General features: G+C 35.6%; 1 protein-coding gene across 1 annotated transcript in view; it reads right to left on the bottom strand.

Moving 5' to 3' along the window:
* The window catches only part of Neto1 (neuropilin and tolloid like 1), a 138,297-nt gene that overhangs the window by 41,074 nt on the left and 78,870 nt on the right, over positions 1-18,353 (bottom strand). The window contains exons 5-6 of the mRNA XM_052155444.1: positions 832-873; positions 588-715 (exon numbers count right to left, since the gene is read on the bottom strand). Coding sequence (XP_052011404.1) covers positions 588-715; positions 832-873 — 170 coding nt within the window. The remainder of the gene's footprint in view (positions 1-587; positions 716-831; positions 874-18,353) is intronic.

Below are 18,353 nucleotides of genomic sequence, written 5' to 3' on the forward strand. Positions count from 1 at the left end.
TGCCTTTCCAATGAGACCCTGGCTACTACTGACTTTTTTCTTTATGTAGTCTTTTCCTTTATAATTTCCTTACCAACAGCTCTGGATAAGGCTGATTTCTTTATATGTGTATATATATATATATATATATATATTACTAAATATAGTACTTATACTCTTAGTACTAAATATAGAAAACATGAGGAATAAGTATATAGTAGTATATGTATATTTCTCTGTGTGTATGTGTGTCTCAGAGATCTCATGGACATGTGAATGTGTGAAGGTCAGATTTAGAAATTTGTTCTCAAGTTTCATTTACACTCTTTTGGAGTCAAAGTATCTTAGACATGTTTCAGGGTTTCTTGTTCAAATAGCTCCTACTGTATTATACAGTACAATTACACAATCTGTTCACCAGGTCCTATACTCCCATTCATGCTGGAAAGCCAGGTTGAACAGGTGAACACAATTCTCATTTCAAAGCACAGGAAACTAACTGCTACCTAGTAGCACATTTGACACATGCCCTAGTGCTACCAGATAATGTGAAAAGTAAATGCTTCTCAAGTTCACTAATAGCTGTGGTTTTCACTTTTGGGACTGACCTTGGATCTTGGTGGGGCTCGGATGTACCATTTGCAATCGACGGCTTCACTGGCAGAAGCTTTGCCTTCCTTCAGAATCTGTATGGACTCCACAATTCCTTCTGGACCGCCCATCTCAAACTCACACGCTAAATAATAAGATGCCAAACACACACAAAGATGGATCTTGAATAATAAACCCAAAGTATATTTCATTACAAAAAACAAAAACCTCTGGACATTATCAAATTTCTCTTTTACCAACCTGGCAATGGTTTCAAAACTCCAAGGTCCTTAAAGTCAGGATCTTAAAAATTGAAAAAATGACAATTAGTTCTATTCTGCATGGATTCCTGACAATGACAATGAGCAACATTCCATAAAATTATCCCGGAAGAAGCCTGCATATACATTTGGAAAATTTAAGTGATAAAATAAAAAGTACATGCTAATATTAAGTCAGAAATTTCAGGCATATGTCAATACAACTGTTTATTGCTACTGGCATGTTTTCTTACTACAGTAGGAGCTGTTTGAAACTTTCAACATCATTACTGTATCTTGAACTTGAACTCATTATATGTTTCTTATAGTATATCAACAGATAAGTCACGGTTTGAGTCACTTCTATATATCACAGATATAATTTATGTTCTAGTTCAAAGGATTCTGCCATTGTTGAAACACATTCTTGCCTGGGTGCTTAACAGGCAGGTGTTTGACTTCATGTATCAAAGTGAAAACAAACCTCTCCCTCTAGTTAAAACATTTGTTCTGTTTTCCTGCCATCTCTGGCTTTCAAGATGCTGTCTTTTATGGTATTCCTCAATTTTCTACTTTGTAAAGTTAACAACTTTTTCTCCTATCTTTTTCTGCGAACCTAGTTTCACAAACCCCTCCCTTTTTGTTTGTTTGCATGCTTCATGGGAAGCTGGAGTTATAAGTTTCCTAAGTGTCCTTGTTAAAAGGCAAAACCCATATCCTCATTCACACTTTTCAGATAGGAACCCAGCCCATGCTGTGAGCCTGAATCAGAAAAATTTTCCCCATGAATACACAAAGCATTTGTAGCTTCTTTTTTTTTACATTGGAGATCCTCTGAAATCATTTGCAGTGGACCACTTCATCGTTGAGAGGCCCGAAAGTCAGAACACACCAACTGTGTTGACAAGCTGAATGAAACGCTTCATATGAAGAAAATTTCTCTGATTTGAAATGGCCATAGAGCCTGGACTTTTTGAATAGAATTTTCTCTTACCTGTGGTTTAATTATCAATGGCTATGGTATACAATTAGAGACTTTGAGTAATTTAAAATTAACTGTGGAGTTTAATATGTTTTTTTTGTAATAAAATTTGTAGTGGATAAAAATGTTACAGATTTTAAAATATTTTATAAAATACCTTTCAAGGATGAATGTGAAAAGTCATATTTTGTTATGATACTAATTAGGTGTATTTATTAAGACCATGTGATTCTTTGATATCTGTGTCTGTTTGTACCACATCTTGAAGGACTCAATGCCCTTGTACGTGAACATACTGAACATGCATGTGCAGGCATGTGTTATTGGCTTTCATTGTTTCCTATTTATGTGAACTTCCCTGTTGGCAGTGGGAAATGCAGTATTAAACATAATATTCCCCAATTGGATCAAGGATTTTCACTCAGCTGATTATAAATACTACGAGAATTTATGTATGCATGCTGAATCAAGTATAAAACACTTTTAACTAATAGACCATTATTTTTAGAAATACATGAAAATGATTTCTTTTAATGTTATGGGACAAAGAAAATGCATGTATATAATCTCCCTATAAAACACAAGAAAAAGGTATTGAGTAATTTAAATCACTACTTGCCAGTAGTGATTTCTTTTCTTCCTTTAGCATCAATGGCCATGTATTCAATAAACCTCTATTAAATTCCTACATTTTATATTTTATGTAAAATTATTCATGTTCTCACCACTAAATAGTCTACTTACCAGTAGACTTCCTCTTCTTAGAAAAAAGTTAGGGTTAAAGTTAGGAGTCAATCATATTTTTTGGAAAAGAATCCTTGGAGTAGGCTGAGATTGTATGAGTGTGTAAGCCAGCACTCCAGATTCAGAGATTGGAGTATCACTCCAAGTTCAAGGGCACATTGGTCTGTACAAGTTCTAGGGCTACATGAGGCAAGTGAGGCCTTGTCTCAAGAAGTAATAATGAAAATAAAATCAAGACAATTCATGAGCAGTGCAGTTCATGTGAAGGTCATATTTGGGACTGCAGTCTTGGGGTAAAGCTATGGTTTAATTCTCAGCAGCAGCATCAAAAAATATTTAGCAAGATTTCCCACATCATGTATGTAGATTTTTCTTATTCATTTCCCCCTTTTTACTCTTTTGCGTTTTTAAAAAACAATGTCTCTTATTAATGTATATTATTGCTTTCTTGATCAGAAAGTTTTAGCTGCACATGGTTATAATTTTGGGGGAAACACTTGTCATTTTTATAACTCATACTACATCAGGTTGCTATGAAAGCTAGTACTGGGAAAGAAAAAATTATTTTTGATTCATATTAATGGTGATGGTAACAATGACTTAATGTATTGTGGAAAATTGTTTTTGCAGCTCCATTTTGGTAAACTATAATTACAAATTCCTTATATGATCTGCAGCCAAACAATCAAAATCAAATCAAAAGAGCCTGCGTTGAATTTAAGAGTATAAAGGTTGATTGATCAGGGTTATTTGGGAGACAATGACACAGATTATTATGTAGATGGTCAGTAAAGTTGAACATAATAAGCAGCTTCCTCTCTCGCAAATGTCTCTCAAAATGGGTTCTCCACAATGAAACCTGAATCAGTTTTCACCATGTAAATGAACTCGTGAGGGTTACACCACATCACACTGTCCTAAGTTCTGATCACAGCACTCCATCTGTTCCTCATGTGCCCCAGAGGGAGCCCAGAAGTGTCATGTTCTTTTCCCACCACTCTTACTTCCTCTGATAGTACAATCTCATAAAACTTTCCCAAACTTCCCAGTTGAAAAGAACAAATTTTCTTTCATTTTCTTTTGCAGTTGCTGTTTTTATAAGAAGTTGTAGTCATTTTTCTCTGTACTTCTGTTTTTATTAACAATCTATTTCCCTTCCATGAGCTCAAGACAAAATAAACTCTATGATATAACATGTTTAATTAGGATTTACAGTATTGTGGATGGCCAATAATGTTAATGAATTAAACATAATTATATATGTACAGAAAATTATATCTGTACAGAACTTTATTCCTACTTCTTGTTCTATATGTACAAATGCTTGCAAGTTTTTATACTTTTACTTTTCCTATCAATATATAGGGTCAGGCTCATAGATATGCTTTTACTGTAAACACATCAGTGTAGGTGCCCTGTGAATACCCAAGACACAATCCACATATCAAATGATGTCCAAGAAGAAGGAAGGAGTATCCCCTGGTTCAGAAAGGCTCAGTGCAGCAGTGTAGGGGAATACTAGAACAGGGAAGTGGGAAGGGATGTACGGGGAAACAGGGGAAGGGAAGAGAGCTTATGGGACTTTGGGGTAGGGGGCATCCAGGAAAGGGGAAATCATTTGAAATGCAAATAAAGAATATATCAAATATAAATAAATAAATAAATAAATAAATAAATAAATAAGTAAATAAGAAAGACCACTTTATGATGACATGGTTTTCTCATATATGCAGTTATGCCTTTTTCACTCAGCCTTTTACAAGTGCATGTTGTCATGTAACAATTCTGACCTAAAACATAATAAGGAAAGTTTAAATTTGGCAGGTGAGCTTATAAATCCTTCCTAAGAAATCCTCCATATTCTTTTCCTATAGTCTTGGAGCAACGTCTATGCAATACTTCTAACTCTGTCAGCTTCCTTTCTGAAGTGCATTTGTACAGTACATACATGCATACACAAACATATATAATCAATTAATGCAACTAAAGGATGCATGACATGTTATGAACATTAAATCTCATATGATAATATAAATATGATTATAAAAAGAAGCCATTTGTTGGTGTTTCCAAAGAGTCCCTGAGGTAGAACACTTTTGCTTACAAATTCACATGTGTTTAGAAACTATCTCACATTCCTTGGTACCTGCTGTTTTCTGTGTTCTTCCTGGAAGCAACTATGGTATCACAGTAGTCTAGGCGCTACAGTGCTATGCCGAACTGCATCTACTCTTGACTTTACATGAAGAACAGCAAGTATTAAGATTTTCTGCCCATGTTTTAAATCTGCTTCTCAATCTACATGTTTTCCTATCTGTAAAACTTAAATATTTTATATATTCTCAAGTTTTTTTAAGTATAGTTGTTAGAAAACTGAATTGAATTGTTTACCGTAAAACAGAAGAAAATGTGTTCCTATAACATCCCTCTTCTGGTGAAAACATATTTTTCTTAGAAAAATGAAAATAAAAGGCTTCCTCATTTGCATCTATGCAGTCTTATCTCAAGGCAAAAGGATGAATACATTGCAGTTTAAACAATATTCTTACTATGGAAGACATAGAAACTACATAGAAATGAATTTATATCAAAATGTCTTTCAGGCTTACAGATATTACAAATTGATTTTACAGAGATTTAGACAAATACTCTATGCTGATTTTATTATGCCCTTTCATAATAATACAGTCTGTGTCAGATATTTAAGCATTCTGGAAAGCAGTTCTAGATATGTACACATACACATCATTACCTTTTCAAAAGCCAGATATTACTGAGAAAACCATAAATGGGTAAGTCACTGAGGCATCACACAGAGTAAGAAACTGTGCTCCCTGATAAACACACACACAGAGACACACAAAAGGCTCAACAATAAAGCTGCAGAACCTGCCTTTGCTGAATGCATACTGGCAGAGATCACTGAAGGAAAATGGGACTCGGCTATATCCACCTATTTACAATTACAAAAATTCCTCGACTAAAGATTTAGCTCAAACAAGAAGGTAAAGTTCACATTATCAGTGAAGCACTACTCTTGGGTGCTCCAGAGTTAGATATTGCTGTTCATCATGTTTTACTAGAATTTCACAAGTATTAAGAATGGATAAATCAGCAAAAAATGATCTACTATTTGAATGTTTGGTAATAAATGCAAGCTACATTAAATACCAAAATTGTCATTTTATTTTAAACCTCATATACTGTATGGATTGTACTACAGGTATATTTGCATCAACTGTGTGAAAACCATGGTGTTTCTAAGAATTGGTTCTTAGCCATGAGACAAGATGGCATCACAAACCACAGCAGCTAGTATCCGTGGTACAGAGCCTTTAAAGGTACAAGATTACTTAACTTCGAAGAAGCAAAGATAAATATCCACATTGAATATCTGAGCCCTAGAAGAAGTGTCTTAATATTCCCTAGTGTGAAGTGCAAACCATCAATAAGGCATCATCACTCTCAATTGTCTGGTCTGCTGGTTCTCTTTAGAAAATCACTTTCACAGTTGTTTATTCTGTGAAGTGATGTGTACATTTTACTCATGAAACATCATTTTTGCTTGAAAGACAAATTGTAATTATTCAGATGTAGATGCTTGCCAGAACTTTTCTTGAAAATGAACAAAATGAATCTGTTGACTTGAATCACAACTGACAGCATTGCCAATGATAAAATCTGAGCTTCCATGGAAGAGAATGCATTTGTCATTGTGTGCCTGACAGCGTTCTCATATTTGGAGAATTTTAAATTATGGTAGTTACTGACATGAGAAAATACAGTTTTTGATATTTTATAAGTAATTTTGTCAACATTTGTTAGCTCTTCATAGTAGAAATGTAAAGACTGCCCATCAGACATTGAAAACCTCTTAACATGCCTGCAAGGGTATAAAAATGTGCATGGCCTATTTCAAGAAGAAAATACAGGTGTACAATTAATGTATTAGAATACAAGTTAGTCATTGATGTAGCTTCATTAATCTTATCATGAATAGCCATATTAAAACTGTCACTAGATGCAACTTCATGTTGCTTAAGACAATAACCACTGATATTTGAAAACACCATGAAAGTAATTTTCCTTTTATCCACTAAACATCTCTATGAAGTTGGATTCTCTCTATAACCACCAAGACCAAAGTATACTATTAAGCAGATATAAAAGTCTAGTTATCAGAGAATTAGGGAATTCCATTTGTTAAATTATAAAAAGCAATGTCAATTTTTGCTAATTTGTCAATGGTATCTTAATGTACATTCTGCATTCTATGTCAGTAATTGGCTTACTGGAGTAATATTTTCATGATTTACAAGCAAATTTTAAAAACCTTCTGAATTTAATTAGATAATTTGTCAAACATTGCATGGCACAACTTAATGTTCTTTTAGGCTTTGAAACCATACCTTCACCAAGCCTATCAGTATCTAATGGACATCCCTTTCCAAAGAATCCAGGAATGTAAGCGAATACCAGAGGGCTAGGGATGCATTCCTCTTATTGTCTCAAGAAATTTCATATGTCATGAACAACTTACTGTTTTTGAGATGAATATTAATGAATCTGTCACAGGCTTTTCTTAAAGTGATATCTGACATCTTCACACACACAAATGACTGTAATCGGCTGAAACCTTAAGCAGTGCCAGTGTTTTCTCTGGAAACTTGAAGATAGCTTCAAACATTCTTAAAGCTATTTCCTTAACTATGTTAACATGAGATCTGGTTGTTTAGCTTTGTACAATTCACATATGCCAGTCTCCCACAAAACACAAAGCTGTTTCCAGACAGAAGCAATTCAGGAGAAAATGGGGCTCTCTGACATAGTTATATACTATATATGTTTTAGTATTTTACTTCTGTGAACAAGCACCATGAGTAAGGCAACTCTTAAAAGAACAACATTTGATGGTGTCCTTTGCCTTACAGAAACTTTGTAATTTTATGAGGTCCCATTTGTCAATTCTTGATCTTAGAGCATAAGCTATTGGTGTTCTGTTCAGGAACTTTTCCCCTGTGCCCATGTCCTCAAGGGTCTTCCCCAGTTTCTTTTCTATTAGTTTCAGTGTGTCTGGTTTTATGTGGAAGTCCTTGATCCACTTGGAGTTGAGCTTAGTACCAGGAGATAAGAATGGATCAATTCGCATTCTTCTGCATGCTGACCTCCAATTGAACCAGCACCATTTGTTGAAAAGGCTATCTTTTTTCCACTATATGTTTTCCGTTCCTTTGTCAAAGATCAAGTGACCATAAGTATGTGGGTTCATTTATGGGTCTTTAATCTTATTCCATTGGTCCACTTTCCTGTCACTGTGCCAATACCATGCAGCTTTTAACACTATTGCTCTGTAGTATTGCTTGAGGTCTAGGATACTGATTCCCCCAGTTCTTTTACTGTTGAGAATGGTTTTAGCTATCCTGGGTTTTTTGTTATTCCAGATGAATTTGAGAATTGCTCTTTCAAACTCTATGAAGAATTGAGTTGGGATTTTGATTGGGATTGTTTTGAATGCAAAAGACACAGTCAAAAGGACAAAAGAGCAACCAACAAATTGGAAAAAGATCTTCACCAACCCTACATCTGAGGGCTAATATCCAATATATACAAAGAACTCAAGAATTAGACCCCAGAGAACCAAATAACCCTATTAAAAATGGGGTACAGAGCTAAACAAAGAATTTTCAGCTGAAGAAATTCAGATGGTTGAGAAGCACCTTAAGAAATGTTCAACAGCATTAGTCATTAGGGAAATGCAAATCAAAACAACCCTGAGATTTCACCTCACACAAGTCAGAATGGCTAAGGTTAAAAACTCAGGAGATAGCAGGTGTTGGCGAGGATGTGGAGAAAGAGGAACACTCCTCTACTGCTGGTGGCATTGCAAGATGATACAACCATTCTGGAAATCAGTCTGGAAGTTCCTCAGAAAACTGGGCATGACACTTCTGGAGGACCCTGCTATACCACTCCTGGGCATATACCCAGAGAATTCCCCAGCATTCAATAAGGATACATGCTCCACTATGTTCATAGCAGCCTTATTTATAACAGCCAGAAGCTGGAAAGAACCCATATGTCCCTCAGTGGAGGAAAGGATACAGAAAATGTGGTATATTTACACAATGGAATACTACTCTGTAATTAAAAGCAATGAATTCATGAAATTTTTAGGCAAATGGTTGGAACTGGAAAATATCATCCTAATTGAGGTAATCCAATCACAAAAGAATACACATGGAATGCAATCACTGATAAGTGGACATTAATTAGCCCAGAAGCTCTGAATACTCAAGACACAATTAGCATATCAAATGATTCCCAAGAAGAAGGAAGGAGAGGGTCCTGGTCCTGGAAAGATTTAATTCAGCATTGTAGGTGGGTTCCAGGACAGAGAAATGGGAGGGGGTGATATGGGAATGGGTGGAGAGAAGAGGGCTTATGGTACATATGGGGAGGGGAAACATTTGGAATGCAAACAAATAATATAGAAAATAAAAATAAAGAAAGAAAGAACAACATTTAATTGGAGCTGGCTTCGAGGTTCAGGGATTTAGTCAATTATCTTCAAGGCAGGAGCATGGCAGAGTCCAGGCACAAATGGTACAGAGGAGCTGAGAGTTCTACATCTTTATCTGAAGACCACTAGAAGCCTGGCTTCTAGTCAGCTAGGATGAAGGTATTAGAGCCCATGCCCCCAGTGACACCTCCAAATAGTGCCATTCCTTGGGCCAAGCATATGCAAATTACCACAACATCCAATGCTTTTTCAATATAACAATCAAGGTTGGTATGTTCTTATATTTATATTCAAATACCTGATAGTGCTCTCTCTCTCTCTCTCTCTCTCTCTCTCTCTCTCTGTGTGTGTGTGTGTGTGTGTGTGTGTGTGTGTGTGTATGTGTGTATTTGGATCCTTGGCAATTTTTCTCTTTTTTATTTTTTATACCAGCTTTATGATTTGACAATTATATTATTTCCTCTACATTAAAATTTGAATTCTTTTTTATTAGATATAATATTTATTTACATCTCAAATGATTTCCCCTTTCCTGGTTCCTCCCTCCCTGAAAGTCCCATAAGCCTTCTCCCCTTCACCTGTTCCCTAATCAAACACATCCTGCTTCCCTGTCCTGGTATTCTCCTTGCATAGAACCTTTCCAGGAACAATGGCTTCTCCTATCTTCTTAGACATCATTTGATATGGAAATTGTGTCTTGAATATGCCTACCTTCAGGACTAATATCCACTTATAAGTGAATGCACACCATGTGTGTTCTTTTGTGATTGGGTTACCTCACATAGAATGATACTTTACATTTCCACACCTTTGCCTAAGAATTTCATAAATTCATTGTTTTTAATAGCTGAGTAGTATTCCATAGTGTAAATATACCACAATTTCTGTAGCCATTCCTCCATTGAGGGACATCTGGGTTATTTCCAGCTTCTGGTTATTATGAATAGGGCTGCTCTGAACATAGTGGAGCATGTGTCCTTATTAAATGCTGGGGAATCCTCTGGGTATATGCCCCGGGGTGGTATAGCAGGGTCCTCCAGTAGTATCATGATCAATTTTCTGAGGAACCACCGGACTAATTTCACGACTGATTGTACCAGATTGCAATCTCACCAGCAGTGGAGGAGTGTCCCTCTTTATCCACATCCTTGCCAGCACTTGCTGTCATTCTGCCTGGTCTGAGATGAACTCTCAGGGTTGTTTTGATTTGCATTTCCCTGATGACTAGGATGTTGACATTTCTTTAGGTACTTCTCATCCATTCAATATTCCTCAGGTGAAAATTCTTTGTTTAGCTCTGTACCCCATTTTTAATGGAGTTATTTGGCTCTTTGGAGTCTAACTTCTTGAGTTCTTTATATATATTTGATATTAGCCCTCTGTTGGATGTAGGGTTGGTAAAGATCTTTTCCCAATTTCTTGGTTGCCATTTTGTCCTATTGACAGTGTCCTTTGCCTTCCAGAAAAATTGTAATTTTATGAGGTCCTATTTGTCAATTCTTGATCTTAGAGTATAACTACTGTTGTTCTGTTCAGGAAATGTTCACCTGGGCCTGTAAACTCAAAGCTCTTCCCCCGTTTCTTTTTTACTAGTTTCAGTGTGTCTGATTTTATGTGGAAGTCTTTGATCCACTTGGACTTGAGCTTAGTACAAGGAGATAAGAATGGATTGATTTGGATTCTTCTGCATGCTAGGTGCCAGTTGAGCCAGCATCATTTGTTGAAAAGAGTATCTTTTTTTCCACTAGATAATTTTAGCTCTTTTGTCAAAGATCAATTGACTATAGGTATGTGGGTTTATTTCTGGCTCTTCAATTCTATTCCATTGATCCACCTGACTGTCACTCTACCAATCCTATGTAGTTTTTAACACTATTGCTCTGTAGTACTGCTTGAGGTGTGGGATAATGATTCCCCCAGAAGTTTTTTATTGTTGAGAATAGTTTTAGCTACCCTGGATCTTTTGTTTTTCCAGATGTATCTGAGAATTGCTCTTTCTAACACAATGAAGATTTGAGTTGGGATTTTGATGGGGATTGAATTCAATCTGTAGATTACTTTTGGCAAGATGGCAATTTTTACTATATCAATCCTGACAATCCACGAGCATGCAAGATTTTTCCATATTCTGAGGTCTTCGTTGATTTCTTTCTTCAGAGACGTGAAGATCTTGTCATACAAATCTTTCACTTGTTTAGTTAGAGTCACATCAACATACTTTATATTGTTTGTGGCTATTGTGAAGGGTGTAGTTTCTCTAATTTCTTTTTCAGCCTGTTTATCCTTTGAGTATAGGAAGGCTACTGATTTGCTTGAGTTAATTTTATATCCAGTCACTTTGCTGAAGTTGTTTATCAGCTGTCGGACTTCTCTGATAGAGTTTTTTGGGGCTCTTAAGTATACTATCATATCATCTGCAAATAGGGGTAATTTGAATTCTTTATTACTAATTTGTATCCCTTTGATCTTTGTTGTCTAATTACTCTTGCTAGAATTTCAGTTACTGTATTGAACAAATATGGAGAGAAAAGGTAGCCTTGTCTAGTCCCTGATTTTAGTGAGATTGCTTCAAATTTCTCTCCATTTAGTTTGATGTTGGCTACAGGTTTTCTGTATATTGCTTTTACTATGTTTAGGTATGGGCCTTGAATTCCTGTTCTTTCCAAGACTTTTAACATGAAAGGATGTTGAATTTTGTCAAGACCTTTTTTAGCATCTAATGAAATGACCATGCATTTATTTCTTTGAGTTTGTTTATGTAGGGGATTACATTGATGGATTTCCATATTTTGATCCATCCCTGGATCCCTGGGAGAAGCCTACTTGATCGTAGTAAATGATCATTTTGATGTGTTCTTGGATTAGGTTAGCAAGAATTTTATTGAGTATTTTTGCATTAATATTCATAAGGGAAATAATTGGTCTGAAGTTCTCTTTCTTTGTTGGATCTTTGGTTTTGATATCAGCAAAACTGTGGCTTCATAGAGTGAGTTGGGTAGTGCTCATTCTCTTTCTATTTTGTGAAACAGTTTGAAGAATAATGGTGTTAGGTCATCATTGAAGGTCTAATAGAATTCTGCACTAAAACCATCTGGTCCTGTGCTTTTTTTGATTGGGAGACTGTCAATGATCACTTCTCTTTCTTTATGGATTATGGGACTATTTAAATGGTCTATCTGACGTTGAATTGACTTTTGCAGTTGGTATCTGTCTAGGAAATTGTCCATTTACTCCAAATTTTCCAGTTATGTTGAGTATATCATTTTGTAGCAGGATCTGGTCATTTTTTTAAATTTACACTGTTTCTCTTGTTATATCTCCCTTTTAATTTCTGATTTTGTTAATTTGGATACTGTCTATATGACCTCTGATTAATCTGGCTAAAGGTTTATGTATCATGTTGCTTTTACCAAAGAACCAGCTCCTGGTTTTGTTGATTCTTTGTTTAGTTTTTTCTGTTTCTACTTGGTTGATTACAGCCCTGAGTTTGATGATTTCCTGCCTTTTACTCCTCTTGGGTATATTAGCTTATTTCTCTTCTAAAGCTTTCAGGTGTGCTCTTAAACTTCTAGTGTATGCTCTCTCCAGCTTCTTTTTGGAGGCACTCAGAGCTTTGAGTTTTCCTTTTAGCACTGCTTTCATTGTATTCCATAAATTTGGGTATGTTGTGCCTTCATTTTCATTAAATTCTAAAAAGTCTTTGATCTCTCTCCTTATTTCTTCTTTGACAAAGGTATCATTGAGTAGGTCATTTTCAGCTTCCATGTGTTTGGGTTTTCTGTTTTGTTTTGTTTTTGTTTTTGTTTTTACTATTGAAGACAATCCTTACTCCACAGTTGTCTGATAAGAGGAATGGGATTAGTTCCATCTTCTTATACATGTTGAGGACTGTTTTTTGACTGATTATATGGTCAATTTTGAGACGATACCATAAGGTGCTGAGACAAAATTATATTCTTTTGATTTAGGATGAAATGTTCTATAGATATTTATTAAATCCATTTGGTCAAAAACTTCTCTTAGTTTAACCATTTCTGTGTTTAGTTTGTGTTTTCCTGATGTTTCTTTTAAGGAGAGAGGGGTGTTGAAGTCACCTACAATTTTTGTGTGAGGTTCACTTTGTGCTTTAAGTTTTATTAAAGTTTCTTTTATGTATGAGATTTCCCTTGTATTTGGAGCATAGATATTCAGAATTTAGAGTTCTTCTTGGTAGATTTTTCCTTTGATGAGTATAAAGTGTCCTTTCGTGTCTTTTTTGATGACCTTTGGTTGAAAGTCTATTTTATTGGATGTTAGAATGGCTACTCTAGCTTGTTTCCTGGGACTATTTGCTTGGAAAATTGTTTTCCAGTCTTTTACTCTTAGGTAGTCTTTGTCTTTGACACTGAGATGCACTTCCTGTATGCATCAAAATCTTGGGTTCTGTTTATATATCCAGTCTCCTATTAGATGCCTTTTTATTGGAGAATTGAGACCATTGATATTAAGGAATAGTGATTGTTGCTTCCTGCTATTTTTGATGTAATTTTTATGTTTGTGAGGTTATCTTGTTTTGGGTTTCTTGAAAGAATATTAATTTCTTGCTTTTTCTCATGTGTGGTTTCTCTTCTTTTGTTAGCATTTTCCATTTATCATCCTTTGAATGACTGGATTTTTGGAAAGATACTGTGTCAATTTGTTTTTGTCATGGAATACCTTGGTTTCTCCATCTATGGTAATTGAGAGATTTGCTGAATATAGCCATCTGGGTTGGCATTTGTGTTCTCTTAGGGTCTGTTTGTCATCTGCACAGGCTCTTTTGGTTTTCATAGTCTCTGGTGAGAAGTCCAGTGTAATTCTGATAGGTCTACGTTTATATGTTACTTGACCTTTTTCTCTTACTGCTTTTATAGCATTCTTTCTTCTTCTTCTTCTCTCTCTTTTTTTTTTGGTTTTGGTTTTGGTTTTGGTTTTTTTGAGACAGGACTTCCATGTGTAGCCCTGGCTGTCCTGGAACTCACTCTGTAGACCAGGCTGGCCTCGAACTCAGAAATCTACCTGCCTCTGCCTCCCAAGTGCCAGGATTACAGGCGTGCGCCACCACGCCCGGCTCTCTCTTACTGCTTTTAATATTCTTACTTTGTTTAGTACATTTTGCATTTTAATTATTATGTGATGGGAGAAATATCTTTTCTGGTCCAATTTATTTGGAATTCAATAGGCTTCTTGTACATTCATGGGCACCTCATTCTTTAGGTTATGGAAGTTTTCTTCTATAATTTTGTTGAAGACATTTACTGGCCCTTTTAAGTTGGAATTCTTCACACTCTTCTATACCTATAATCCTTAGGTTTGGTCTTCTCATTTGTCCCGGGTTTCCTAGATGTTTTGAATTATAAGTTTTTGCATTTTGTCTTTTCTTTGACTATTGTGTAAATGATTTCTATGGTAACCACCTTATCTGAGATACCCTCTTCTATCTCTTGTATTCTGTTGTTGATGCTTGGATCCATGACTCCTGATTTCTTTCCTAAGTTTTCGAGGTCCACAGTTGTTTCCCCTTTGTACTTTCTTTTTTGTTTCTACCTCCATTTTTAGATCCTGGATCATTTTGTTCAAATCCTTCACCTGTTTTGTTTTGTTTTCCAGTAGTTCTTTAAGGGCTTCTCCCTATTTACTTGTGTTCTCCTGTATTTCTTTAAGGGAATTAATTATGTCCTTCTTGAATTCTTCTACTAGTATCATGAGCTGTGATTTTTAAATCTAAATCTTAATTTTCTGTTGTGTTGGGGTATCCAGGACTTGCTGTTGTAGGGGAATTGGGTTTGGATGATGCCATATTGCCTTGATTTCTGTTAGTTGCTTCCTGCCATTTTTGATATAATTCTTCTACATTTGACTTTTGTCATCTGGTTATCTTTGTTATCTAGTGTTAGTTGGTCCTGCTGTCACTGGCTAGGGCATGTCCCTCCTGTGTGTCTGCCAGCCTATTTTAGCACTCCTGGGTGACCGACTTTCCCCTGGCACAGAGTGCTGTGTGACTGCCCATTTCCTGGGTACAGGTGGGGCCCTGGCAGATAGAGTCCCAAGTGATTTTACACTCAGGTGTTCTCTGAGTTCCTGGTTGTAACTCCTTAGAAATTTTTATAAAATTTTCTTTATTATTGAGATTATAGTATAAGAATAAAATGAAATATAATGATCTTATTGATCCCAACCCTCAAAGTTTCCCCATATCCTAAAAGACATTTTCTCTTACCACTTCATATCATCTTATAATTGCTGATGAAAACCTACTAAACCCAATTCATACTACACAAATATTCATGAATTAGGGCCATCAACAAGAGCATGGGCCTGCTATCTATGTATAATCTTTCCATGAGACTGATTCTCCCTTTTTCAGAAACTGTATTCTGCTAAGAGCTCCTCAGTAAGGGGTGGGGTCTAGATACCATCTGCCTCTCCATGCCTGGATGTTGGTTTGCTAGGTCTTATGCAAATATTATGCAGGTAACCACAGGTGCTGTATGCTAATGAGTATAATTATGATGCCATACCCAAAAGGCAGCAGTTTCCAGTACTCCTTCACACCTTTCTCTTTTATATGTTTTTTTTTCAAACTTGTCTTCCTTGACAAGCTCTAATCTTAGGAGGAAGAGATTTGACATACATAACTGAATATTTAGTCTCTTATTCTCTTTACTTTTGACCTGTTATAATCTCAGCCTTTACTACAGTATATTACACAAAGAAACTACTCTGACTACAATTGACAGCAACATAGGTATCCTAGAATAAACATAAATACTTAGGAAGCAATTTGACAGCATGAACATTGAACCAAAACCAAATTCTAATATAGAACTTCAGATATAAAGAAAGGTCACTTACAGATTTTCAGGAAAATAGATGGAACCTGAAAAAACTATATTGATTAAGATAGCTCAGGCTGGAAGACAAACATCCACATGTTCTGTCTTGTATCAATGCCCTGATTTCAAATCTTATTTTGTTTATTTAACATGGAACACAATAGGGACTCCATGAAGGAAAAAGTGGCCTGGGGTATGAAGAGAGTATGGTCAGTAGATTATAGTAAAGCTAAAAGTAGAGAGGTATAATACTCAGGATAGAAACAGTTAAGCAGGACATAGAATATGAGATGAGTCAAAAGAAGGCAGTTGAGAGAAGCCATCTGAAAGCTGACTTTCTCACAAGCCAATTTAAGTCACCTGCAGAGATATAAAGCATATGAGAAATGAATGAAAACAGGGGATACATATGGCTAAAGAATTAAGCAGTAATGTATAATGTAATAAGACATCTCCTGTCTCCAGTGGATGAACTAACCCAAAGTAGATCTCTACGAAGAAACAATCTTGTATAATCCCACTAGTAAGCAGGCTCATTTCAGAACAAATTTTAAAACATTTAAATTGAAATGCCCTGAATGGGTGGACAATGTCTCTTTCAAAAGCTTGGGCCCTTACATGTAAACTGCAGGATAAGGCACATTCTTGTGGTTATTGAGAACCAGAGGTCTCCAAACTAACACAGACTATTGTCACTACAGAGCAACAACAAAATGACTACAGAGTAAGATACGATTCTTCAATATACTTTAAACTTTTGGCTTTAGAACACAAAGAAATCAATCTGAAGCTGACTAGGAAAAAAAAAAACCTTCCTGTTATCAAGCTTTTAGATTGCTGGAAAATGCTATGCAGTCTGCTATGGGACAAGTGTTATTAGTGGACATAAAAAATGTTAGACCCTGCATACTCGAAGAGCAACCAGCCAGATACAGAGTATGCCCCTTGATACAATAGTTTCCTGTTGTTAAAGGGTGAATAAATGCTTTCTGGTTAGATGTGAGGCCTACTCCACAGGAGGAAACTTTATGCCAGATAGGATGATCCTGGTCAAAGCTCATGGCTCGGACATCACAGGACAGTCTTACAGAAAGTTAGTAAATCCTACCACCAGGTTCCATGACCACGGACATTCTGAATTATGTCTTTCACTCTCATGATTCCCTCTCTCACTGAAAACTAATAAATGCAACACTAGACTGAATCCTTATTATTTCCCGAATTATCCAACAACTTCTGCTGTCCACATTGACTTTGGCAAAACAGGGCATTTTCATGGCCATTAGCATTTTATGTCTTCCTCAAATGGATGAGAAATCAAATACCAAGATTAAAAAAAGTTACAGTGTTATTTTCAGTTTCCATTAAAACAGTATGAAATAATATAACATAAATATTTAATTGCAAAAGATATTGGTCATAGGAAAACACACAATATTTTGGCAGAAAATCACATTTATCCTCCAAATAAACATGCAAGATCTAGAATTAATTCATATTTTTAAGCAATTCACAATTTCTGCATCTATAATTTTCTGAAACGTTAATAAAATAGAAATAGCACTATGGATTTTTATGAGTGTTTATAAGTGTTCACAAGAATGACAAGGTTTTAAATATATTTCTAATTTATAAACCTAATTGATCAAAGATCGTTTATCATTTAATCACCTCTAGCTGAGAGATACTGACTGCTGGTGGCTGCTGAAGATGAGAGAGGAGAGAAACACATTTTACCACTGTGAGTCTACCTATGCCCTACAGGCAGCTGTATGACATGGACATATCTGCAATAAGACTCTGTAGATTATAAAAAATATATAGGAGATAATAACATAAAACCAGAGGGGAGAGTCCTCTAGAAGAAATGTAACGTAAAAGATAGAAATGATCAAAATGTTTCTTTTATATACATGGAATACTCAAAAGGAATACTTTCACATGTGGAAAATAACATTATTTTAATTTAGTTATGTTATTATACAGCCAACAATACTGAACTAATAATATCTATGAGACATGATTTATTTTATTGACTTTAGATAAGTCCTTTCTGCTCCAATAATGTGATCTGAGATATGTAGCAATATTACTCCTGTTTTAGGCTAAGGAGGCAGACAGAAAGAAATCAAACAACTCACCTAATGACATACTCTGTCATCTAATGGCATACTTCTTGTAAATCATGAGGCTTGGCATCAGAGTTAAGTAGTCTAATTTCTTTTCTTTCTTTCTTTCTTTCTTTCTTTCTTTCTTTCTTTCTTTCTTTCTTTCTTTCTTTCTTTCTTTCTTTCTTTCTTTCTTTCTTTCTTCCCTCCTTCCTTCCTTCTTTCTTTCTTTCTTTTTTCTTTCTTTCTTCCTCCTTTCCTTCCTTCCTTTCTTTCTCTACTTTCTTCCATGCCATGTCTTCTCCTTGCTCTCTT

This window comes from Apodemus sylvaticus, chromosome 13 (assembly GCF_947179515.1).
Source record: "Apodemus sylvaticus chromosome 13, mApoSyl1.1, whole genome shotgun sequence".
In the NCBI taxonomy this organism is placed as follows: Eukaryota; Metazoa; Chordata; class Mammalia; order Rodentia; family Muridae; genus Apodemus; species Apodemus sylvaticus.